This window comes from Dipodomys merriami, unplaced genomic scaffold (assembly GCF_024711535.1).
Source record: "Dipodomys merriami isolate MVZ:Mamm:240054 unplaced genomic scaffold, mDipMer1.0.p SCAF_72, whole genome shotgun sequence".
In the NCBI taxonomy this organism is placed as follows: Eukaryota; Metazoa; Chordata; class Mammalia; order Rodentia; family Heteromyidae; genus Dipodomys; species Dipodomys merriami.
The window spans coordinates 4,422,113-4,449,295 of NW_027206313.1; the positions used below are offsets into that span (position 1 = coordinate 4,422,113).

Here is a 27,183-nt window from a genome sequence, read left to right on the forward strand (position 1 = left end):
CCCCTCCTCCCTCAAGTTTCCACAAGTTATCACCTTTTTCTTCACTATCGATTCTCTTTCCCGGTCTCTTTTTTTCCACTCCTCAGCAAGAGCTTGCATATGAGCCAATTCTTTCTGCTTCAACTACCAGGGGTAAAAACAGAGTTGTTAAAAGAAACTCCAAATATTTCAAATCAACAATGAACCTAGTATTTTTACAGGAATTTTATTTTTTTGGTAAAAACAGAAATTGCTTGAGGGAAACAACATCCACGTAAGCAGAAGAAAATTAAGCGGTTCTGTTTTCTAATCCTCTCCTTTAGTAACTATTAGTCTAAGTTCCAAATGAGTAGACCATGTAAGAATCTGAGCTAAAAGAATAATATACTATTAATTTTGACAAAATTTAGTGAAAGTCTTATGCCAAATTGTCCCATTTTAAATGTTTATTCTGTTTTTCTTTAACAGAAGGCATTGTTGACATCTAAGCAAAACAGGTAAGAATATGGAAAGAAAACCTACTAACAGAAAAGGAAAAATATATACCAAGTACACAAGAATAGATTTTTTTAAAGTAACCTGATTTTCAAAAATGTCTTCTTGCATCTCCTTCCACATCTCCAGCTCAAGGGCTGCTTTGTATTCCAAAGTTTCGCGAGGCTCCAGCTGAACCTCTGAGGGACAAGGTGCTGGAGGAAGTGAAGGCGTCTTCTGTTGTACAGTAGATAAACCCTAACAAAGATGACAAAGCACAGTTTTAATCACACTCTCACATTAAGTCCGTCTTAAGGCATTTGATAAGACTCCATTATATTTACCTGAGATGAAGACTCAGAGACAAAAATCTCACGCATTTTTACTAGTCCATAATCTTCTAGAATCACTGTGTAAGAAAGGTCTACTATCCTGTTATTTGCCCTACAAGAGAAATAAAAAGTATCTTAAAAGCCACAGAAACACTTTTATGTTATTCTCCCTTTTACTTCTCCATTCAGTACTCTAATACTCAGGAGTAAGCAACATAACTTATACCTGACACCTCTGCTGCTGAAACTCCAACAGTCTTTAGACTTCAAGATCTCCCAAACACATGCTCCTTTGTTTTTCTCCTAAAGTGGTAGTAGTATTATAGCAGTATGGTTTTTTTTTATTGTGAAAATACTGTACAGAGGGGTTACAATTACATGGACAAGATAGTGAGTACATTTCTTATCAAGCATTGTAGCCTCCTTTGTTTCCCCTTTCCATTCCTTCCCATTCTCTCCTCTCCCGGACCAAAGTTGTAAAGTTCATTTTTGACATAAAGACTTGTACATCTCATTGTTGCAATGGGTCCATCTGTATTCCTATTTAAACAATTTGTTTTTCCCCTTCCCCTTCCCCTCCACAAATTATACCGACATCAAATACAGTGAAAGCAGGGGTTATACTGTGTGGGAGGGACATACAAAGCAACAAAGATTTTTTTTTTTACTTCAGAATGCAAGCAATAAAATTAAAAGACAAACAAACAAACCTGACCAGCCAAAACAGGACATGAAACAGTAAGGCTGGGGTTTGTTAATCAGAATGCTTATGAAAGTAAAAAACGGTGCAGAAGATACATTACCCCTGTGCTGCTATAACAGGCACACTCTCACTGTAGGTTTGGCGCCAGCACTGTTCACCATTTGAGCCTAAAAATCGAGTTTTTTCTGAAGACAAGATGTTAGAAAGCTGGATTCTTGCAACACCCAGGAGTAAGTCTTTACTCATTTTATCCTTGTGCCACAATTCAACAAGCAGGGGAATCCTAAGGAAAAGAAAAACATGAGTTCTCATCTGCCAGTCCTCCACTAGAGCCTTTTCTCAACTAAAATCCTGGCATTCCCTAAGGCAGGAAATTATTGTCAGACTTACTGTTAACTTATTGCTAACTTATTGTTAGACTTGCTGTTTTTACCTAGAAAATAATCTAACAAAACTGTTAAAGGCTCAATTTCACAGGAAACCAGCATGAAGAACTAATTTGTTTCTATATTGCTTTTAGGCAATATATAAATTGTTGTAATTACCACAATGGTTATAAAATTTGTGACTCCTACATTTTTCCTTTAGGACTGTATTAATTTGGATTATTATATTCTATGAAAAGTAAAAAATATTGGGTTTGGAAGGTGGCTCAGTGGTAGAGTGCTTGCCTTGCATGCCTGAGGCCCTGGGTTCGATTCCTCAGCACCACATAAGCAAAAAGAAAAAAGCCAGAAGTGATGCTGTGGCTCAAGTGGTAGAGCACTAGCCTTGAGCTGAGGGACAGTACCCAAGTCCAGAGTACAAGCCCCATGACTGGACTCAAAAACAAAATTGTGGAAAGTAAAAAATGTTTTATAGGTCTCATTTTCCTTTGAACATCTATTTCAAATGGCTAGATTTTTACATGTGAAAAACAGTAGAAAAATTTGGGCACTGGTGGCTCACACCTATAATCCTAGCTATTCAGGAGACTGAGATCTGAGGATACTGGTTCAAAGCCAGCTGGGGCAGAAAAGTCCATGAAACACTATCTCCAATAAACTACTCAGAAAAAGCCAGAAGTGGCACTGTGGCTGAAGTGGTAGAGCAGTAGCCTTTAGCACAAAAGGACACAGGGACAGCACCCAGGCCCTGAGTTTAAGCTCCAGGACCAGCAAAAAGAAAAAAAAAAAAAGAAATTAAGTAACATACTACAGTTAACTTCGTGACTCAAGCAAAGCTAAATATTTTTATTTATCTCCTTATGTAAAGAAAACACCACTATACTTAAAGCTTCCTCATTAATCACAGATTTTTTTTTTTTTAACAAACTTTAAGTATCTAAACTCAGGCAAACAGATTTTATAACAAACCTGTAAGTGTGTGGTAAAAGTGAAAATATCAGTTACAGTACCAGTAAATTTGTTTGATTCTCAAATTCATACAGTGCTATGGATTTAAGTCTAGATACCAAATTTTCAAGTACTGACCTGGGAAAACAAAACAAAAAAAAATCCACATAACATACACATTACCGTAAGAAGGTGTCCTGCAGCTGATGAGGCACAGTTGCAAAATCAAATGCACAGTAAGACTGGGGGAGAAAAACTTCCATGTTCTTCCGAACTTCCACAGGGGGGTTAGTCATGATAGGAGCTGCACTTCCAAAGAATGGATAGGAGTACCTAGAATTTAAGAAACAGAAAGTGTTACTGTACCATCTACACAGCAGTCTTCACGTCTGGATTTAAAAACTATACCATTTAAAAACTATAACCAATTTTTAAATGAAAAATAATAGGAATGCTGAGCTGTAATTTAAGAGTTGCTTGTCAGTGCACATCCTTTTTCATCTTTGCATTCCCACAAATAAGCAAGCAGCTTCTGCCATGTATTATGTGCTCATTAAATGCTGGGCCAGGCGCGTGCCTTGCAAATGTAATTGGGAGGATCACATTTTGAGGCTAGCCCAGGCAACAATTATATTTCACTAAGCCAGGCATGGCAGTACACACGTTATCCACGTACAGCTCTAAGTAGGCCAGGGTCCCAGTGCAATACTCTACTTGAAAAATAACTAATGGGAAGAAGGGCTGGGGATATGGCTCAGGGGCAGAGCATCTGCCTTTTCTGCATAAGGCCCTGGGTTAAACTCCAGGACGACCAAGAAAACTGAACAGCAGGGAGGGTAGCTGGCTTGCTAAATCTAATTTCCTTTTTTTAGCTGTATTTTTTGTCTTTTCTTTTTTTGGTACTGGGGATTGAACCCAGGACATTGCACTTGCTAGGCAAGCACTTGCACTGAGCTGCATCCCAGCCTGCTAAACTAATCTCTAAACCTACTTTCCTTTAGACAATAAGGTCCTGATATTTATTAGTCAGTATAAAAGAATTCATAATGATTTGTCTCTGAACAGAGAATCAGAATAAAAGTAATTCAAATGTATACTAGATGAATCAGAGTAACATCACACTATTTCTTTTTTCGTTTCTTAAAACCATAGTAAACTAAATGAAGAATGCCTGACTACTGCTAAACTAACTCTGTATTTAAAGCCAAATATAGCTGGGTGTGGTGGTACATGCCTATAATTCCAATTACTTGGGAGGTGGAAGAAAGACAATTATGGTTTGAGGCTAGCCTGGGCAACATCAGTGCTAGATCATATCTGAGAAAAACAAAGAAACAAACAAGAAAGAGAAAGAGAGAGATGGGGGAGAGGGAGATGGGGTGGGGGGAGAGAGAGGGAGGGAATGGGGGAGGGCAGGAGAGGTGGGAGAGAAAGAAAGGGGAGAGGGGAGGGAAAGGAGATAGGGGAAGGAAGGGAGAAAGAAGGGAGGGAGGGAGAGGGGGGAAGAGAGGGAAAGGGGGCGGGAAGAAAGTTAGGAAGAGAAGAGAGGGAGGCAAGCAAGCAAAAGAAAAAAAATGGATTTGGGGGTATGAATCAACTAATAAAGTGTTTTGAGTTCAATTCTCAGTATTGATAATAAAACCAAATTAAAATATTACAATGCTTGCTTAAATCCCATACCACATCATATATCAAATACCACTTAAATTCTAGTAAAAATTGTTTCCAACAAAAAGAATTCCTATGTGTTCACCTGTATTATTTACCCAATTCTACTGACATCAACCTATGTCAGAGGGAGTTCACGTACTAGAATTTCAATTCCTATTGCCTTACTATAGGAGAGGAAAGTAGCTCTATGTAGTGTTCAGTGGGCAGTAACTACGTATTATTTCCTAACCATACAATTTCCTTTTCTTTACCAAGTGAACTACAGTTCTCATAATTTGACTTGTTTATGAATCTGTCACCCTCAAAAGTTGAGTTGTGCATGTGGCTCATGGACTGTAACAGGGCATCACACAGACATTCAGTGATTAAACAAGTGGTCCTGATAGCAAGCAGCAAACACAGGTAAGTGTGAATGTTTTCTTTACAGGCTTGGTTAAGACTTCCTCTCCTGTATCTAATCTAACATCTTCTCCAGATTTATTACAGTCAAATCCTCCAGCAACAGCGGCAGCACAGAGATCTTAGCTAAGAGTAAAGGGTAGAAAAGGCAAAAACAAACCCCCCAAAAGTGGACATTAAGTAGTAATTCTATTTTTTTTTTTTGGGGGGGGGGGGGTCCGGTTGTGAGGCCTGAACTCTGGGCTGGGCGCTGTCCCTCAGCTCTTCAGCTCAAGGCTAACACTCTACCACTTGAGCCACAGTGCCACTTCCGGCTTTTTTTTTCCTGCTTATGTGGTGCTGAGGAATCGAACCCAGGGCCTCATGCATGCAAGGCAAGCGCTCTACCACTGAGCCACCTTCCCAGCCCCGCAATTCTATTTTTGAAATAAAGAAAACCTTTTGGGAAAAACTATGTCCATGAGAGAAAATCTATTTTCCATCTTGAATTTCCAGATAAAAAAAACAACAGCAAAGATTTTTAGCACTTAACATGTCAAATGCAAAACTGAGTCTAAGCTGGGAAAATACAGTTTTTCAATTTTGCAAACATAATCATGCTCAGTGTGAGCTCCATTATTCATAACGAAGTATTGGGGGAACTGGAAATGACTCTAGAAAACATTAGATGGTGGGAAAATCAGGTGCAAGACTTGAATGTAGGTATGCATCAAGGAAAGGCAGGAACAGTGTGCAGCTGCTGAGACTCCATGTCAGCATTCTGAGATGACGAAAACATTTTCTCTCCTTTCGTTTTGCTGTTGGCCTAAAAGACATGGCTTGGGCACAGTCTCTGAGCTTTTTCAGCTCAAGTCTAACACTCTACAACTTAAGCCACAGCTCTACTTCTGACCTTGTGGTGGTTAATTGGAAATAAGAGTCTCATGGATTTTCCTGCCCAAACTTGCTTTGAGCTGCAATCCTCAGATCTCAGTCTCCTGAGTAACTAGGCTTATAGGTATGAGCTAATGACACTGAGCCTTCCTCACTTTCATCATGGAAAACAAGCACTTTATGTCACATGCTATTCCATGAGTCAAAGAAATTTATGAGAAAGAGAAGCTAAAGACTACAAACACATTCCTGTGTTACAGGCTATTGATAAAGGTATTTAACTGACAGTATGTATCAAATGTGGACATTCTACGTAAACTCATTAAGATGGTTTTGATTTGCAACTATAATATGTACATATAAGGAAAATAAGCCTCCCACTGTAATTATTTTATGGAAAAATTAGATACCGTCGTATCATTACTTTGACTTGTAGCATTTCCTTCCAGAAAACTACAACAAAAACCCTCTGAAGTTCAAGAGCACTACATTTTAAATGTCAACATCAATAAATGATTACAAATATGTACAACTATAATATTAGAATAGATAAGACTGGTACCTTTCATACCACCAATGCCACTTTAAGTTCAGTCACTAGAATATTGCCTTACTTCCTGTTCATGCCATAGGTTAAACGAAAGTTTTAATTCTTTGGTGGCATTTCTCTGCAGTTTCCCAAGGCAGAAGAAAGACATTTCTCCTCACATAAAATCAAATCACACCTTAATATACAGTTGACAGGATAGCCAATTTCCAAGCCATGGATACTCCTCAAGTCTATGGAAAAGCAAAAATGATGTGATGTTGCTGGAACAGCAATCTTCTGTCGTGAAGCTGTTTCTGAAACATTGGATGGAGCCACTGGCTGGGCCACTGAAGCAGGTAGAGAAGAACTAATACCTAAAATGAACACAAAAATTTAAAAACCACCACCAATAAGCAAACAAAAGAAATTCAGATGATTTAAAGCTATCTAATTTATCTTCAAGCAAGGAGGAATTTGACTATTTTTATGAACTTATAACTACAGACATGAACATCTTTAAAATGTCCTACCCCAAACTAAATTTTAATTTTAGAATAATATAAAGATCTGAAAGGTGTATGCCTGTGCAAGCTTATAATCCCAAAAGTCAAGAGGCTTAGCCAGGAAGAGTGCAGGTTTGAACCTAGTTTAGCTACATAGGGCCATACTGGAGATATAATAACATCACTCTTTAAGCAAGTTGCAATTATTTCCAGAACAAATAAAATAGTTCCAAAAGAGTTAGAACTTAATTGGATTGTGATGCTTAATAAGAACAGCTACTCAAATAAACCTTGTACCCCAAACTTCTAATTCCTAACCCAGCATTACTTTCTATACTAGTAGTTATAATGGTAGAATTTTATCAATGGATAGAAAAACTTTATAAAACCAGATATAAACATTCTCAGATCCTGTATAATCAAAAATAATTATGACTTTACAAGATAAGGCAGTTACTAGCTCTTTTCTCTAAAATTCCAGATAACTTGCTTTTTTTAAGTTACTAGTTAAAAACCTTCTTGAGCTGGGGCTAGCGGCTCATGCCTATCATCTCAGCTACTTGTGACATAGCCAACAAGAAGATGGCAGTCAAAATCAAGGCCAGCATAGGTAAAAAGTTAATGAGCCCCTCCCCCCCCAAACCAAACAACAGCTGAATGTAGTGGCACACATCTGTCATCCTAGCAACATAAACCCTATTCCAAAAATAAAGCAAAAAGGGCTGGGGGGCATGGCTCAGGTTAATTCTCCAGCACCATTAAAAAAAATAAATCTATTTGAAAGAATTACATTTCTCAAACTGAAATGTCTTATATCATCACATATTTTCAGTTCATAAAATACGCAACATTTTTACTTAAAACCCAAGGAAGTTCTCATAGTCATTTATTAGATGATCACAAAATCTAACATATCAGAGATGTGTGAAAAGAACACCTTACCCTTGGGACTTGGTTTTGGTTCCTTATCGTACTGTAGGCTTTCCACCTCACTCTCCGTCGCTTCATCTTTGGTTGGAGGTGTCTGGTCGCGAGCTGGAGCAGGGGACACACTTGGTGACTTTGGCCCAGCAAGTGTCCTCTCCTTTACGGGGGTTAAAACTCTCTTGCTTGAACGCTCAGGCTCATGTCCATTCTGGGTCTTTAATTCAATTAAAGACTAAAAACAATTTTTAAATAATGTATAATTTGCAAAATATTTTCCTTCATAATTAAGCAAAAACTTGACGTTGTGTTTTTTTTTTTTAAACCACAAGCTTCCTTTCCCAGTTTGGATATTCCTAGTCTACTTTTCTTCATAATTTGCAAATTTTCTTATAGCATCTAGGACCAGAAAAAGGAAGATGAACAGGAAGGACATACATCCAAGAGTAGAGTATCAAAATACATCCTAATGGGTAAGAAGGGATATATGAGAAAAGTCAGGCTTAGGTGACCCTGGGAATAGGTCAGAGCATAGTAGAGGCCTATATCCTACACAGAATAAAACAGACATCTAGTAGGAGGATTTCTTACTTTGCTACACTACCCTATAAACCATTATTTGTTTTCCAGCTTTTCTATCTTTAATTTACCACCTACCTATAGACTGATTCTTTGCAAGACATTAAACTTGATTTTGCAGAGATACAATGAAAAATAATTCACATTCAAATAAATGCCCATCTCTGCTACAAAATCTGCCTACGATTATGGAGGCTACAAACTCTAATGAGCCCAAACTTTTATTTTAGCTGGGTTCGTGTCAAAATCAAAAAGATACCACCTCTGCGGAGTCTCTAAAACTAGGTCTCCAAGTGCTGCCTTTTATCAGTTCCTTGCAGGGTGGAGAACCTTTTATTCTGCTAATGGTTACCACTACCAGCCACACCAAATTATCCCATCACAAGACCGGCCACAGGCAGCTGAGGAAAACATTACACACCTGGCCTGCCCCATACTAAATGACTCCGTGAGCCTTACACAGACATCCTCACCCCTCCTAAGAGTAAAAACATTGTAAGCTGGGAAAGGAAGGAAACATTTTCTACTACACAAGAAGATGGTCCCAAAACTAAGTGGGCTATGAGCACAGTCACACACTATACAGCAGAAACCTCTGCACTTTTCTGAAAGTTTTATTCAGAAAAGAGCTTATATAATGTAGGCTACTGTTTAAGAATGAAGACACTGTTATGCCAGGTAACTCTTGAGGTTCTTTGGTAATGAGGTACAGGAGACGCTGGGAAGAGGGAAACAGTCATTCCTCACCTGGGACTCGATGCCTTCTCTCTGCAGGGCCACAGACACTCCCACAGTTGGGGCCAGATCCAGAGGAATAGGTGCAAGCTTTTGTTTAGCTCGATTTGGTGGGTCAAGGGTAAAAGCTCCCTCAATTGTGACAGGGCGCTGGTTGATTTCTGTGCTGCCCTTTCTTAGCAATCCACTTAAAGGTATTTCTGTACTGCCCAGAGACTGGTCTCCACAGCAGAGATGGATCTAAAACAAAATGAAAAATCAAAACACAACTTTGTATTGTCTCTTCCTTTTTAAATACTATAAACTTAATATAAGTTATAAAAGACTGCACAGAGTAATGAAATTCTCATGCATGACTGTTAAGACTGGTGGTAAGACAGATCAATGGGGACTCAATAACAGTTCTCAGCTCTTTTTCATTTCTTTATCTATGAGGTATACATAGATATTATCATTTTTTTGTCTCTTCAGTGAATGAGTACTTTATTATTTCATTATGCTACTTTGCATATGCAAATTTCATAATAAAAAATGAATATATGAATTTAAATAGAAAAATACCTTAAGTGGATTTCCGATTTTTTGAACACCAGACCTTTTGCTCACTTAGCTTCTTGCTCACAGCTGACACCTTATGAGTTGAGCCATTCATCCAGCCAGTCTTTTTGCTGGCTCATTGGAGATACAGTCTCCACATGTAGTCTCATAAACTTTTCTGCCAGGGTTGGCTTAGAACCATTAACCTTCAGGTTCCAGCTCCTGAGTAGCTAGAATTACGGTTGTGGACCACCAGAACCACCAGATTCTACTTCCACCTTGACATTAATTCAAACATAATTCTAAAAATTAAGTCAGTGGATCAGCCCAATTTGGAACTTTAAAACCTCAAATAATTTTGCCTTCTTCCTGCATAAAATACCTTGATTGTTTTTAGTTTTATTCTAGGGCTTTGTATTATAAAATCAAGGGCACAACACCAAAAAGTAAAACAGTGCTCCTGGAATGAAAAGTACTGTTAGTCAATGGTGGCTAGGCAAAAGCTCAACATGCTAAAAGCTGCACTAAGGAAAGAAGAAATAGGAGCCTATCATGGGACTATTCTGTTCCCATACTAGGTGGAAGGCTTGGAAAACAGTATACTGAAGAATAATTAGTTTAAACATTTTTCGATTATCAGCATGTGGTAACAGGCCCAACTTACAACTTTATCTTTTCTTTTTTTAAAAAAAAATTTTAATGTTTTTTTATCATAAAAATACTGTACAGAGGGTTACAGTTACATGAAAAAGGTTTTTTTTTTTTTTTTTTTTAATGCAGTACTGGGGGTTGAACCTCGTGCCTGCCAATCAGAAGCGCTGCCTGAAAGCCATCTGAGACAGTCTCACTTTTTGTCCCAGCCATGCCACTACACAGCAACATACCACCTTAGCTGGGATGACAGGTATACAATACCATGCCCAATTTGTTGCACTAAAATGGAGTCTCCTGGATTCTTGTTCCCTGAGCTGGCTTGGAACTATAATCGTCACTATCTCAGCTTCCCACGTTATTCATGCTGGCCTTGAACTGTGATCCTCCAATCTTAGCCTCTCAAGTGGCTAAGATTACAAGCGTAAATCCATTATTCAGTATAACTTGTCTTAATTTGGCGGTACCAGAGATTGCATTCAGGGCCACATGCTGGCAGACATTTCCCCTTGAGCTATACTTCTAGCCCCTTTTTGCACTAGTTATTGATGTAGGTTTGCACTTTATGCCCAGGTTGACCTAGAACTACATGATCCTCCCCATTTCTTCCTCCCAAGTGGAAAGCATGTGCTACCATTCTCACTGTGTGAACATTTTCTAAATCAGATGCTATGTAAAAGTAAATCTAATCCAAATCCTAGTAACTCACACCTGTAATCTCATTTACTCAGAAGGCTGAGATCTGAGGATTGTAGCTTGAAGCTAGCTTAGGCAGGAATCCAATTAACCAGTCAAAGCAGAGATGTGGCTCAAGTAGTAGAGTATCAGCCTTGAGTGAAAAACTAAGGAACAGCACCCAGGCCCGGAGGTTCAACTGCAGTAGAGGGGTGTGTGTGCATGCACACTCGGGCACACAAGCATATATACACAATTACTCTTTTATCTTTTAGGATGGTTACTTTTAATCAAATATCAGTGAGGCAGTAAAAGTGAAGTGGCACAGGATTAGATAACCATTTGCTTAAAGTATGGTCCATTCATCACTGGATTGTATTTGGAGGAAGAAGTGAGAAGCACTAAGACATGTTATCAGAAAAGCAACTAGGGCTGGGAAGTTGACTCAGTGGTAGAGTGCTTACTTCACATGCCTGAGGCCCTGGGTTCAGTTCCTCAGCACCACATAAGCAGAAAAAGCCTGAAGTAGCACTGTGGTAGGGCACTAGCCTGAGCTGAAGAGCTGAGGGACAGCGCCCAGGCCGTGTTCAGCCCCCATGACAGACAAAAAAAAGAGAAAGAAAGGGAAAGAAAGAGAAAGAAAGGAAGGAAACTAAGCAAAAATGGATGAGAGGCATAGCTCAAGTGGTAGAGTACCTGCCTAGAAAGTAGGTGGTCTTAAACTCAAATTCTGGCCTGCCAAAACAAACAAAAAAGGTTTAAAAAATACCCAAGAGTAGGTTTTAGAAAGTTGTCATAATCTCTAATTTTAACAACAAAGTAAATCTGAAATGTAAAGTATGACCTGTGACCACATCTCTAGGTTCTGGTAAAATTTCCTACTATAGTATACTAAAATAAGTGATATACCTCTTTTCTCAATAACTGGGTGGAGAAGTGTTATCTTCTAAAATTCTGAAGTAACTGTAATTCCAGTAACTAAGCTAATACATAAAAAAAAAATTTAAACATGGCAGAAAGACCTCCACTACTGAAACAGAATAGAGTTCAAGACCAAATCCAAAACCCATCTTCAATTAAAAAACAAAACAAAAACTTGCCATATTACTTACCTGTAGTTTAGAGTGAAGAGCCAAGTAAACACGAAGCATTTCTACACTGCTGCGAATATGAACAGATGCTCTCTCTGGCTCAAAGTTTGGATTGATCAAATCATTGAAGGGTTCATTTGTGACATCATTTCCCAATAAAGAATAGTAAAAGAAAAATTCAGGTTGTCTTTCTGGAAGTTTCATGGTACACGGAATTAGCTAAGCATGCAAAGAAAAAGATGAATATTACTCTGTTAATCACTGAACATGTCTATTGTACTCTAAATTACTTCCCATAATGTTGGTTTTTAAAAGTCTTTAAAAATTAACCATTCTCTACCAAATTAATAGCCTTTACCAACAAAGGCTGCACTTTATAAATGGTAAATAGGAGAATCTGAATCCAGGTCATTTAATATAAAATATCCTGGTCTATGTCAGAAGTTAAAAAAGGCCTAGAAAACCTATGAATTAATATCAGAAAAGTAGGCCTCATCTAATTGGAACATAATTTCTCAGAACTGCTAAGACTCACATACAGATGTATATAATCAAAAAATAAGATATTTATCCTACAAAAAAAAATTAAATTCTTAACAGACCCTAAATGTTCACTAGAATGTTATTAAGTGAGAAGTTGTGAACATTCCATGTGTCAGCCAACAGAAAATAGTGGTAGAGTGCTAGCCTTGAGCCGAAGAGCTCAGAACAGTGCCCAGGCCCAGAGTTCAAGCTCCATGACCAGCAAAAAGAAATAATAATAATAAAGTTACAGTCTATTTCAGATAGTAAAAAAGCAATAATCACCTAGATATTTAAAGTGCAGTATTGAATACAACAGATACTCAATAAATGTAAGTTATTCCTTTTATCCTATATTTTAAAATGTATTCATGTTTGACTAGACAGTTTCTACTCACATGGGTTTACATACATTGAGAGAACCACCTATACTCCTAAAAAGTAGAACTCTAAGCTAAGGCAATCCTCAAGCAGAGCTTTATGAAGAAAAAGATGTACAAAAGATGTATACTGATGGAGACAGACAAAAGTACGTAAAATGGAAAAGTAGGGGAAAAGGAAAAACATCCCAAGAACACATACAGTAACATATCCTTCTTATCTAAGATACACTGTACTCATGACATCTCTATACTACTTTAAAAATAAATTAGAAAAAATATTTTTAAAAATCCTTCTTGTAGTAGGCATGAATTTAGTAAGACAAAGTCAAATTTTCCTTTAAAAAGAGTCTTAACCTGATAATCTTGAAGGGAAAAATTAGATACCTTTTAAGTAAAATAAAAATGTCGTCACTAAATGCATATTTCACTTGTGAAATGTCAATGGGGGGTGTATATATGTAAAAAAGCCAAGTCTAACAAAAATTTTAATCATAAGCCAGGAGTTAGTGGCTCACAACTCTAATCCTGATTACTCAGGAGGCTGAGATGTGAGAGAGATGAAAGGATTTTGGTTCAAAGTTAGCCCACGCAAGAAAGTCTGTGTAAGTCTCCAATAAAGCCAGAAGTAGAGGTGTGGCTCAAGTGCTACCACTTGAGCCTCAAAAGCCTTGAGCAGAAAAAGTAAGGGACAGATCCCAGGCCTTGAGTTTAAGTCCTAGTAAATTTAAACACACACGCACGCACGCACGCACGCACGCACGCACGCACGCACGCACGCACGCACCATAAACCCATCTCTATTCTTAAAAATATGAATTTATTCCAGATGCTATCACCCAATAAAAAGTCAAGAAAAGTGGACTTCTCGTTAAGAAAGACAACAGGATAACAGCAAATGCTGTCCTGCGCCACAGCTGGCAAGAGGCAGTATACCATGAGCATCCTTGCTGAGTATCAGGAATACAGGCCTTGACTGTTCTTTACCCAGGCCAATTCCCAGGGCCATTTCTATAGCTGGTAATCTTGAGAAGTTAATATGTCTTCCTGAAAAAAAAACTAAGACTGCTTACTGCTTACAATAAAAATAATGCATGTTCCCACATTATTTTCCTCAGCAGAGATAAAACCACTTACTTGCCTTTCTGTATACCCCACATGGAATTCAAGGTAAAAAGAACTGAAGAAAATATACTGATATTCAGGTTGCTCTCAGTGCTGGGAATACTATAGTCTTTTGATCCAGAACTAAACTCTCCAATCTTTTACCATCTTCATGAAAGGAACATGCTAACTTGTTAGCTTACAAGCAAGGTAAAATATAATCCCAGACCCAACAGGCATTAAGTATTTCTGAGAAAAATTGTTCCTGACATTGCTTATCAAAATGTACATGATTCAAGAGGCAAACGGAAAAATTCCCTCCATCAGTTCTGAAAGTTTTGCACAGGACAATGGCAATGTTTATTGTTAGTCAATCTCTCCAAATCATAAAATTTATTGTTATCAAGATACTGATATCTAGATACCTTTTCACAAAGTAAAAATGTTTCTGGTATGAGCACATTTTTATCTCAAATTTTAAACTGTATATATACAAATCTATTTACTATCTATCTAAAGGATAAAGGTTTAAGAAATAAGGTGTTTTCTAAGTTCTTCATGAATCACTAATTTCCTAATCACTAGCATCTTACCTGCTCCAACTGGGTGGCAAAGGCTATGGTCACTGACATAATGAAGGAGTCAGTACAATACTCTGCTGGCCCGATCTGGTGGTAACCTCCCTCCTCATTCAGCACCGCTACAATGTCCTTCGGGTCAAGTCCAGGGAGGCTAGCAAGCACTTCACAGACAAAAACACAATTACATCAGACTGCGGTTTGCTATAAATTATTGTAAGGTTTTACTTTTTATTTCATTCATTCAATTTTGAGACAATGTCTTCCTCTGTAGCTCAACCTGGCCTGGAACCTTGTAAGGATTGGTATTTTAGGCAGGCACCATTTTAAGATTATAAAAGCTGATTATATTTTTCAATTTCCTCGGCAATTTTCATGCATACAGCTAATATATAAAAAGGTTTTCTTTAATTCTTATATGTACTCTAAATAAACTTCATTTAATTTTGTTTTTCCATATACAAAAAACATAGTCTAGCCAGGCATCAGTGGTTCAGGCCTGTAATCCTAGCTATTTACTAGGCTGATATATGGAGGACTAGGGTTTGAAGACACTCAACAGAAAACCTGGCTCCATCTCTAAAACAATTTTTTTTAAAAAAAGCCAGGTTAAAGGTGTTACTCACATGGTCGAGGGCCAACTAAGCAGTAAAAGTCTATCACTTGAGACCCTGAGTTCAAATTTTACTGCCAAAAATATTCTGATAACATTTTCATAAAATCAATAAACCATATAGAAAAAACATCTAAAATAGGTTTCACAGTGAATCTAAGCTGGGAGGTAGAAAACCTAGATCTGCCTAAGTCCCTGGTAAGGAAAAAAACAATACAGATGACATAAGTATCCATACGAAATCTGCATGTAAAAAGCCTTCATAAAAAAAAAAGGTGGGGAACAACTTGTTATATGAAAGCTGTTGACTGATAACAGAAAGGGGGGTAAAGGGAAATACATTCTGTCAGGAAGTAGGTACTGGTGGGAAATGACTGGATTAAAAAGGAAATGAAGGCGGTCAAATACAATTAAAATAGAGCATTTGCAACTATACAAATAGATCAATAAAAGTTGTCGAAACGTTTTAGATGGGGGATGAGACAGATTGGCAAACACTGAACACATGTGGAAAGGTAACAACCCCCCCCCTTAAAGCCAATTTTAAAAAAGTAAACTAGATAATTAGTACATTAGTACAACATTAAAAAAAAACATGCTGTAGCTAATAAATACTTATAGCAAAAATACCATTAAACCTAGCACTCAATTTCCCACATGTGAACTGTGGAGAACATACTCAAAGTAATGTAGGATCTAGGTGAGGGGAGGGGTTACACAGAAAAGCTTCAGGGAAGTGCAAGTATTCTGCACACAACCATGGACTTCTAGCAACAATGAAGTATCAATGAAATTTCCCCAGTTGTGATCACATCCTAGGTTTGGGATGTTGATGATGGATGAGGTTGCTCTATGTGCAACTCTCTGTGCTATCCAATTTCACTCCACACCCTTAATGACAGTGATGGCAAAACTAAGCAGCAATTTTCAAAAATACAAAATTCTTTGTTCTAGATTATACCAGATGAGGAAAAGAAAAAATATCTCTTTGCAAGATTTCAAATGAGTTAAAACAACAAGTGCTGGAGGTGTTACAACATCACAATATTTGTCTGATGTACTTGGATTGAAAATAGATGTTAAGGGGCTGGGAAGGTGGCTCAGTGGTAGAGCGCTTGCCTTGCATTCATGAGGCCCTGGGTTCAATTCCTCAGCAACACATAAGCAGAAAAAGCCAGATGTGGTGCTGTGGCTCAAGTGGTAGAGGGCTAGTCTTGAGCTGAAGAGCTGAGGGACAGTGCCCAGGCCCAGAGTTCAAGCCTCAGGACCGAAAAAAAAAAAAAAAAAAAAAAAAAAAACAAGAAAGAAAGAAAGAAAATAGATGTTAAGTTTGTCCAGTTCCCTGTGTAAGCTCAGCTAACCCTCCCACACGGTTCTCCTTGTGCTATCCCCTCCTAACCTTCTAGTCCATAGATGAACTTCTCAGAGAATGCCTTTAGAGATGGTGCACAAACCTTTTCCATCTCGAGGGGGAGCCCCCTTTGCTTTAAAACTATCCACCGGTGCTTTTGTATCTGTTTCCAAAGTGATGCTTATCTGTATCTCAGATTTGAACTTGGTGTATTTATTACTCAGCAACTGGTACCATTTTGGTGCCTAGAGAAAAACAACAGAACAGGAACATCTTAATAGATAATAGGAAAAAAACCTATTGGAAATGCTCATTAAGGTTCTAAATAAACGACCTATAGTTTGTCAGTAATTTTCCTCTCTTAACTATCTCCCCCTCCCACATTTTATTAGAAAGGAATTAATTCCACTTTGGAAGCCATCAACTGGATTTCCCTTTGGAAAAATAACTTAAAACATTGAGGCTGCCTTCGTTTCTCCCATTCTTATGCTTCAACAGGTAAAATATTAAAGGAAAGAAAAAAGCTATTTCTTTCTATCTTTACAACCTTCTACTTCTTCTCACATGATTTTTTTCTTAAATTTTTACGTTGTTATTATAAAGGTGATATACAGAAGGGTTACAGTTATGTAAGTCAGGTAAAGAGTACATTGCTTTTTGGATACTTTCACCCCATCCCTTGCTCTCTCCCAGTTTTTCCCTTCTATCTCCCACCCACAGTTTTATAGTTCATTTTCAACACAATGTCCAGTAAGTAGCACTGCTACATTTTTGTTTTATTTTTTGTCTGTCCTGGAACTTGAACTCTGGGCTTGGGAGCTGTCCCTCAGCTCTTCAGCTCAAGGCTAGCACTCTACCACTTGAGTCACAGCACCACTTCCAGTTTTCTGAGTGGTTTATTGGAGATAAGAGTCTCATGGACTTTCCTGCCTGGGCTGGCTTTGAACCTGGATCCTCAGATCTCAGCCTCCTGAGTAGCTAGGATTACAGGCGTGAGTCACCGGTGTTGGGCTTGCTGGATTATTTTCACCCTTTGTCCCTGCATTCCTCACATTAGATATAGAAAATGTAGTTTTCTATTTCCCTAATGCCTATTATTTCATGCTTTGTATACCTTTTCTTCCTGCCTCATTTCTGCTTTATAATACTGACATCAATTAAGAAAATCTTACTGCTAATAAAAAAAATACTAAAGAAAACTAAAGGCCTGATAATATAGTTCTGAGTTATGAACTATTACTGTCACTGAATAAAGTTCTATATAGAGTAACCCTCACTCCAGCAACATCAGAAACTCCTATCCAGACTACCTGGAATTCTCACGAACCGGGAAAATCTGCCCATGAGTGCGTATTATATGTACTAATGTACTAGTATTAGAATATGACACAATGATTCATGCCAGAGTGAAAGACAAGACTAACATAAATGCAATTTTAAATAGATAACAATGTCACTGATATACACTTAATGTCACATAATGTGCAGCTGGTTCCCTGAAAGCATCTGTAAGGAACAGGAAGCAGGGAAACCAATGAGGAGGTGATTATGAAAGTAAAATAAGAAACTGAGGTAGCATTAGTGAAATGCAGAATAGTAGACAGATCAAGAAGAATGGAGAACTATGAAAAAAGGGAAGCCAAATATCAGGAAAGATTTCTGTTTCTATCTCATACAACAAGAGAGGGATGACCATTTTCTACAGCAAGGAACACGTTCAAGAATTTTAAATAAAAGCTCTGGACTTGAAGATGTTAAGGTTGAGCTCATAGCTACTTAAACATAGGTTGGAGCACAGAGACAAATTTCTTTGAGAAAGAGTTCAAAGGAATAATGAAAAAGGTTGATTTTTCTAAATCAAGTTCATGACCAAAACATCAGAGCTATGCCACTGGCTCAAGTATGCAATTTGTTTCAGGTCCAGTATTTTATTTTATTTTCACTAATCCAGTGTCTACTGAAAGTAATCAATGTCTAACATAGAAATATCAAGAGGACAATACCTGTTTTGTTTCTTGAGCAGTTCTTAAGTCCAGAACAATGTAACCTATGATTTCTTTGGCTGAAGATGAAGGATTCAAGGCAAAGCACTGGAGTTTGATTGGAGTACGCTGTAACCTGCAAAACAATTTATGTAATAAATAAGATAGTTTTTTCTCAAAATTGAACATTCAATATTAAACTTGAAAAAAATGGCATTATCCAAATAACTAAAATTTAATGATAATTGGGTAAGCTATATCTATTTTCTATTTTATTTTGAAGAAGACCTCTTCAGTCCAGGCACCAATGGCTCATTCCTATAATCCTTGCTACTCTCGAAGCTGAGATCTAAGGATCACAATTTGAAGCCAGCCTGGGCATAAAAGTCCATGAGACTCTTACTCCAATTAACCACCAAAAAAACAGGAAGTGGAGCCATGGCTCAAGTGGTAGAACACCAGCCTTGAGCTTTAAAAAAGCTCAGAGACAGTGCCCAGGACTAGCACACACAGAGAAACACAAAATGACCTCTTTGACCAGAAAGAACTGTAAAATATATTTGCCTCTATACTACTACAAAAAAAAAAAGTTGAAATTTTAGGCCAGGCACTGGTGGCTCACGTCTGTAATCCTAGCTAATCAAGAGGCTGAGATCTGAGGATTCAAAGCCAATCTGGGCAGGAAAGTCCATGAGATTATTATCTCCAATTAGTCACCAGAAAACCAGAGAGGAGATGTGGCTCAAAATCATAAAGCACTAGCCTTGAGTGAAAGAGATCAGGGACAGCGCTTCCCAGACCCCGAGATAAAGACCCATAACCATCCCGCAAAAAAGTTAAAATTTTAGTTTTTTCCTCTAAAGAGTTATTAAGTAAGAACAGGCTTTCTTAATCTTCAAAGCCTTTTGATAGTCAAAAATTATGAATCCTCAGGACTGATTTTTGATAACCTTTCTTACACCACAACATCAGATATAAAATACAAACTACAATATATGCTATCCCACAAAATAATTTTAAATTAATAATTCAATGTACTTGATTCACAACGTTACTGATTATTATAGCATGAGATCTTTTAGTTTAATAAACTAGAATAGCTCTAGTTTATTACTAGTTCACATACTAGTTCATTACTAAGCTGAATTGATTCTGTCATTAGGTTTATCTAGTGGAATTACTATTTAACTGCTTTAAGCACAAAATCATCACTTTTAAATTTGTCTATCATTTTCTCAGCCTGCAACAGCCAAAGTGGTATCCCTGGGTACTCACAACTGTAAGCCCAAATACAGGTGTGGACTGTGGCACCCCACAGCAGAACCCTATTTCAGCAGGTATTACAGAGCCACAAAAAACTTAAAACTTTTTGATACTCTGTAAGAATTCAGCATCCCTTTAAATAAATCCACAGAAACTAGCCAAACGAACAAGTACATTTTTCCTTAATTTCATTCTCTTAACTTCCTGTTCTCAGTTCATTTAATACTAAGAAAAGGCCAGTACTGGAATGGTTTCCCAGACAGAAATACATTTTCAATCATTTAATACACAAATATCTTGCTGTTCTGGTCACAGAGTTCATGAAAAAATAAGATGCCATAACTTTAAATCCATTTTAGATACTAGACTCTCTAAAGACCAAAGAAGACAGTAATTTGCAAATAGCAGTCACCTGTGCTGATGAAGAACTTTCCTATCAATTTCCCAGGCTAGCTCAGTAGCAAATTCTGGCTGGTCAGTATGGTCCACAGGATCAGTAGCCAACTGCTCTCCATCAAATTTTGCTTCTACTATAAGCGTATGCTTTGGACGTTTGGGAAAATGGCGACCTGAAGAAACAACAGTATGCAGATTAGTTGGAAATATACAAAAACCAAGTAGGCTCATTTAGTAGTGAGTGTGTGTGTGTGCGTGTATGTGTATGTGTATGTGTATGTGTGTGTATGTGTGTGCATGCATGCCAGTCCTAGGGTTTGAACTCAGGGGTTGAGCACTATTCCTGAGCTTTTTTTGATCAAGATTAGCACTCTACCACTTGAGCCCCAGCTCTCCTTCCAGATTTTTGGTGGTTAATTGCATATAAGAGTCTCACAGAGCCAGGTGCCAGTGGCTCGGGCCTATAATCCTAGCTACTCAGGAGGCTGAGATCTGAGGCTCCAGTTTCAAAGCCAGCCCGGGCAGGAAAGTCCATGAGAGTCTTATCTCCAATAAACCACCAGAAAACCAGAAATGGTGCTGTGGCTCAAATGGTAGAGCTAGCCCTGAGTTGAAGAGCTGAGCAACAGCACTCAGGCCCAGAGTTCAAGCCCCATAATAGACAAAAAAGTCTCACAGACTCAGATTAGTTTCTGTAATCAAATTCACATAGATAAGATCTTACATATTTAATACTATGTATTTACTCCTATATAAATGGAAAATTAGGTTTAACATTTCTAGACCTATATGGCTATTAATTTCCACACAATGCCAACTCAGTAAACTGGGATACTTTTTCCAAAGTTGATAGCACATCTAATGTTTCCAAAAATTCAAATTATATATAAATATGCATATATCTATATGCATAGGTATGTTTTTTATTTATATAAAGGGCCAGTAATAGCAGTATGTTATGAATCAGTAGTGGTATCAGCTTTGCGAGGTTCTGCCACCATCTGAACAAAATTAAAAACGTCCACCATGCTCCATTAATAAAAAGGAAGCCAGGCGCCAATAGCTCAGGCCTGTAATCCTAGCTACTCAGGAGGCTGAGATCTGAGGATCACAGTTCAAAGCCAGCCCAGGCAGGAAAGCCCGTGACACTCTTACCTCCTCCAATAAACTACCAGAAAACTGGAAGTGGCACTGTGGCTCAAGTGGTAAAGTGCTTGCCTTGAGTTGAAGAGATGAGGGACAGCACCCAGGACCAGAGTTCAAGCCCCATGACTGACAAAAAAAAAGTAAAAATGTCTTTTTCGAAAAACCCTGAAAAATGCAAAATTCTATTACTGGTACCTGGCACATTTTTTTTTAAATTAGTTTCTCTATCATCATCTGTAATAAAAAAAAAACTGGAGTAATAAAAAAAATATTTGATAAAGCAGTCACAGTTCATAAACAAAAAAGTCTGGTGAAGGGACCACTATTAAGGAGTTCTATTGCTACTCTAGCTGAAGCTACTTGGTCAGAAAAGACTGGACTGCAAATTTGAGTCTCATCCTGAGGCTCTCACTTGAGGGTAAACACTCCACTCTGAGTGGTGACACGCACAGCCCAATTCTTTCATTAGTACCCAAAGGCCTCTCTCAGAACCTCATTTCTGACTGCTCTACAAGATCATTAGTTTCTCTTATAAATTTCACATGAAAGTGAACTTCATATATGTTAACTTACAGTTTCAGTCAGATAATGATACCAAAGATCACAATTTATCTGAGAACAGAGGAAAGGCAGTAGAACAAGATGCCTGCCTCAACCCAAAGACAAGGAACATATTAAGACCAAAAGAAGTCTTATCCCTAAGATGATTTCTTTGTTGCATTGTATGTCCCTCCCCCATGGTATAACTCTTGCTTTCACTGTATTTGATGTTGGTATAATTTGTGGAGGGGAAGGGGAAAAACAAATTGTTTAAATAGGGATATAAGTGGACCTATTGCAACAGGGAGATGTACAAGTTGTTATGTCGAAAAACGAACTTTACAACTTTGGGGGGGAGTGGGGAGGGAGATGGGAAGGGTAGGAAGGGGAAACAAAGGAGGAGTTAACAATGCTTGATAAGAAATGTACTCATTATCTTGCCCATGTAATTGTAACTCCTCTGTATGGTATTTTCACAATAAAAAAAAAAAGAAGCCTTATCCTTTCCTTGAAATTTGATTCACAGTTTAAATGTTACTTTTCAGTAGGAATTCAATTTCTTTTGAATAAAAGGTATTCCCAGAACTGAAGACAAGAAATTAAAAGCAGTCAATATAAGGGAGAAGCTGGCTGTATAAGAGACTGACAGAGCCACAAAGGATAACATTTGCTATTCTAAGGAGCAGTCATTGCCTTTTAAGGAACAGAAAAATCTGAAGACTGTAAGATTTAATGTCATAATGGTTATTGCCAGATTGTAGGAAATGTTAGATGTTTCTAGGAGGAAGAAAAAATGTAGGAAATATATTATTGAAGATTACTACAATAGGTTAGTGGATAACAAATGCCTCTAATCCAGGTATTCACAGTGGAAATTTGTCCATTTGAAAGTTTATATGGCTGAAAAAAAAAAGTTTATACGGCTGAGACAAGCAGAAAAGGTCAAAAGCAATGTACATATGACCAGATGTGAAGTGAAATGAACACCAAGATAGGGACACAAGTGGTTTTTGCTTTCTTGCTATTGTTTCTAACATAATTTATAATGTATCATGTGATTTTTTTTTTTTTGTTTCTTTGTATGCTCCTCCTCCACTGTATTTGATGTTGGTGCCCTGCATCTTGTATATACACTTTTCTAATTTGGGAGGGGAAGGGAAAAAAATGCTTAAATAGGGATACAGGTTGACCAATTGTAACAATGGGATGCACAAGACACTGTTGAAAAATGAACTTTACAAAAAAAAGAAAAGAAAAGAAAAATGAACTTTACAATTTGGGGGCAGGGGAAGTGTAGTTGTGGAAGTGGAAGGGAAAGGATGGTAGGGGAAAAACAACAATGCTTGATAGGAAATGTACTCATTACCTTGCTCATGTAACTGTATCCCCTCTGTACAGTATTTTTACAATAAAAAAGTATAAAAAAAGTTTATATGGAGACCCCTGCTATTATTTAGAAATCCACAACACCAGGTAGCCATTTGTAAGATAGGGATGGGAAAGAGTCAAGTTCTTAGGAACTCCAGGTTCTTGGCTTGGGGCAACTGTAAGGTTGTACTGAAAGGGAAAATAAACAAACACAAGAGCAGGAACAGTTGGGAGAAAGGACTATATACCAAGGTTAGGTATGTTGTGGCAACAAGCTAACTGACATTCCTGACTCTAGCTTCTTCTCCCCGAAGACTACTGCTAAACTTGTGTAAAGTGCTCTCCTATTTAGGACTATCTACCACCAACCTATTTCTTAGAACATGAATTCTGAACTACTTGGCTTTCAAGATCCTCACCACACTCCAACTAGACAGGATTTTTTTTTTTGCTGTCTTGGAGGATGTTCCTAAATATTCACCGCTGGAGGTCCTGCTACCTTCCCCAGTGCTCCACCCAGCATTTCATTCCCACAGACTTGTGGTCCTGATCATCCAGTTGCTGGGGGAACAACTTCGTGTGTGCGCGCGTACAGGCTCACACACCAATACTGGGGCTCGAATAAGGACAAGTGCTGCCCCTTAGCTTTTCCCCTCAAGGTTGGCACTCTTACCACGTGAGCCATAGCTCTACTTCTGGCTTTTTGGCAGAGTTAAGAAGTCTTGGGACTTTCCTGCTTGGGCTGGCTTTGAACCACAATCCTCAGATCTCAGCCTCCTGAAAGGCTGGAATTATAGGTGTGAGCCATCAATGCCTGGCCCAGGGATGATTTTTCTTTCCTGCCCTCGGCTATCAGACGTTTACAATAAAAGACACTTCAACCATCATGCTCTACCCTCAAGACCTGTATGTATTCACCGTCCAGGTTACTAAGAGTGACTGATCATCCCAGGGGGACGGGGTCTCCCACGCTACAAGGGAAAGGCCCTCAGGACCCAGGGCCTCGACGGAAGCCGTGGCGCTCTCCGGCCGGGCTGCGAGAGGGTCTGCGGTGTTTCGGCAGCCGTGCCTTCTCTTCAGCGGATGGCTTCCCGATTCAAGAGCTAGGTGTACTCCCCGCGGACCCCCGGCCCTCGGGCCCGGCGGTACACCGTGCGCCCTCCAGCACACGGGAGGCTGGGCCACCGTGCGCACCGCACCGCACCGCCCGGGGCCGTCCGAGCCCGGCGCCTCCACTCCGCGGCCCGGGCCCCGCACCCCCGGGGCGGGGTCGGGGTCGGGCCGCGCGCACGCGCGCCGGGCCTCCGAGCCCCGGATGCGGCCGCCGGCGCCGCGCCGCTCACCTTCGAGGATGGACACGACGATGAGGAGCTGGTCGGACTTGGAGACCATGGTCGCGGCGGGCGGGCGGCCGGAGGCGGGGTCTGCGGCGGGTCGGGGGGGAGAGGCCGCGGGTGAGCGGCGGGAGGCCCCGGGGCGCCCGCCCGCCGCAGCCCCCGCCGCGCGGCGCCGCTCCGGGCCCGCGGCGCGCCCCGGCCTCCCCCGGCCCCGGCCTCCCCCGGCCCCGGCCCGCGCCCGGCCCGTGACGGGACGCGGAAGCCGCTCCGCGACCCGGCCCCGCGGCCCTCGGAAGCGAGTCCGCCGCCTCAGGACCTGCTGCCGCCGGCTGGGCCGCTTTTCAAACGCCCCGGCAGCCGCCGCCGCCGCCGCGCCACGCTTCCGCCTAGCAACCGGGGCGGCGGGCCCAGAGCCCGGGGGAGGCTGGAGGAAGAAGAGCCATAGAGTCCAGGGCCGGCGGGGATAGAACGCCCGCGGCCCGCGTCACCGCCGCCCTCGGACGTTGGGTTCCCGAGCCCCGAGGGAGAGAGCAGCTCGCCGTGCCCACAGCGCCGCCTGCCGGCCGGCCGGCCGGGGGAGGCCGGCGGGGGGGAGGGGGGACTTGTGCGCAGGCGCGCCGCTGCCGTAAAGCGTCCCCGCGGCTGTCGTAGACGTGGTCCACGGGTTGGGGCGTGCCGTCGTGTCCGCGGTGTGCACGCGGCGGAAGCTCGTTTTCCGGGTCAGCGTGCTTTTCAGGCGGCCAGCCGCAGAGCGGGGCCTGGGTGTGCGCCCGGGACTCCCCACGCTGCCCTGTCTGGGTTTGGGGTAGGCGGTGAGGGGGGCGCTGACGTCAAGGCCTGCGGAGGTCCCCTGACCTCGCCCGCCGGCTTCCGGCCCTGTTAAACCAGACGCCGTCTGGAGATCGCACATAACGCCTCCCAGGCCTCCTTCCGTGTTCTCGCTCCGGTTTTCTCCCCCTCTTCGTGCCCTACAGACGAAGAGGGGGCAGGCGGGGGCCGGGCGGGGGGGAGAGGAGGAGGAGGATGGCGGGGGAGGGGGGGGAGGAAGAGGAGGGCGGGGGGTGAGGAGGAGGAGGGCGGGGGAGGGGGGGAGGAGGAGAGGGGGGAGGGGGAGGGCGGGGGAGGGGAGGAGGAAGAGGAGGGGGGGGAGGAGGAGGGAGGGGGGAGGAGGAGGAGGGCGGGGGAGGGGAGGAGGAGGAGGGAGGGGGGAGGAGGAGGGGAGGAGGAGGAGGGAGGGGGGAGGAGGAGGAGGAGGGAGGGGGGAGGAGGAGGGAGGGGGGAGGAGGAGGGAGGGGGAGGGGAGGAGGAGGGCGGGGGCCTGGCGGGGGAGGGGGAGGGAGGAAGGACTTGGGGATGGGCCCGGATCACGGATCACGTCTGAAAAGCTCGCAGGGCCTTTGGCCCACGCCACACCCTTCTGGAAGCGCCAGGGCGCATGGCCAAGCCGCATCCGGTGGAAGATGTCAGACCTAGTGAACTAGGTAAGATGGCGGGGTCAGCCTCGCGTCGTCCGCAGTTAGACCCGAGACCAGTGGACTTCGGCGATGCGGTGTCTGACAGCACACCCATTCATCCCTTTTGATCAGTGCCCCGAAAAAGTAGATTCTTAAGCCGGGCGCCAGTGGCTCACGCCTGTCATCCTAGCTACAGCTCAAATCAGCATCCAAACAAGTTCCGAATTACACTACATTTGAGTGTCTTTTATCTACTGTAATGTTGTATTTATTACTTTTTTCCCTTGAAAGTCTTTGTGTATGGGTTGTATGTGACCGTAGTGAGTCTTGAACTCGGGACCCGGGCACCATACCTCAGCTTTTTTGGTTATGGCCTATGCTCCACCATTTGAGCCACACCTCCACTTCCAACTTTTTGCTTGCTAATTGCAGAGTTTCCTGCCCAGGTTGGTTTTGAAATGCTGTGTAGCTTGAAAGCAGTAAGTGGATAAAAAATAAACCATTTCATGTTTATATATAACACAAGTTCAGATTATTGCATAAACTAGTTAATACATATTGATCTTTCCAGAAACACTGGCATTTTTAACTACCTGTTAGCAGTTGAGAAAATGAAGTTGGATAACTTGGGCAATTTGATAACCATCAGGGCTCAGGCATTCCAAGGGTTAACTTTAGGCTACCCATTCTCAATCTGGAGACACAAATGCCCCAACGACATGGCGCTAGACCAGGAAAACAGAGGAGAAATACACTTCATCATACTGAGGAGCAACAGTATCAATGGCAAGAAATTAAAACATTGTTTTTACACAAAACAAATATGGACATTTGGTATGATAGCCTTTGCATTGTTTCTAAAGATAAAATGTAAGTCTAAGGAAAATAGTTTTGGACTACATCTTCAGCCTTCACCCGACACAAAATCTGTCCATGGATATGGATCCCTCTCCCCTGTTTTCCAGCATCTACAAAAACTGACCTCCATCTCACCACCTATATTCATGTATGTATGCATGTGAACATGCTGTTACTGAGGCTTCTACTTGGCCTGGGCATTGTCCTTTAGGTTTTTCACTCAAGGCTAGCACTCTACCACGAACCACAGCACCACTTCCAGCTTTTTTGGTGGTTAATTGGAGATAAGAGTCTTTACTTTC

The 27,183-nt window shown here is 40.8% G+C and overlaps 1 protein-coding gene across 2 annotated transcripts in view; it reads right to left on the bottom strand.

Annotated features, from left to right (window-relative positions):
* Positions 1–24,974, bottom strand: part of LOC138818227 (centrosomal protein of 120 kDa) — a 60,261-nt gene extending 35,287 nt beyond the window's left edge. The window contains exons 1-15 of one of the 2 annotated variants that reach the window (XM_070009244.1): positions 24,886–24,974; positions 24,576–24,656; positions 20,195–20,351; positions 18,541–18,655; positions 16,641–16,782; positions 14,589–14,737; positions 12,011–12,208; positions 9,048–9,275; positions 7,740–7,956; positions 6,491–6,668; positions 3,006–3,155; positions 1,589–1,771; positions 798–897; positions 559–711; positions 34–123 (exon numbers count right to left, since the gene is read on the bottom strand). In XM_070009244.1, coding sequence (XP_069865345.1) covers positions 34–123; positions 559–711; positions 798–897; positions 1,589–1,771; positions 3,006–3,155; positions 6,491–6,668; positions 7,740–7,956; positions 9,048–9,275; positions 12,011–12,208; positions 14,589–14,737; positions 16,641–16,782; positions 18,541–18,655; positions 20,195–20,351; positions 24,576–24,624 — 2,109 coding nt within the window. In that variant the 5' untranslated portion in view covers positions 24,625–24,656; positions 24,886–24,974. Of the gene's footprint in view, positions 1–33; positions 124–558; positions 712–797; positions 898–1,588; positions 1,772–3,005; positions 3,156–6,490; positions 6,669–7,739; positions 7,957–9,047; positions 9,276–12,010; positions 12,209–14,588; positions 14,738–16,585; positions 16,783–18,540; positions 18,656–20,194; positions 20,352–24,575; positions 24,657–24,885 lie in introns of those variants that run through there. The other variant, XM_070009245.1, reaches the window with a different exon arrangement.
* Between the last annotated feature and the right edge of the window lie 2,209 nt (positions 24,975–27,183).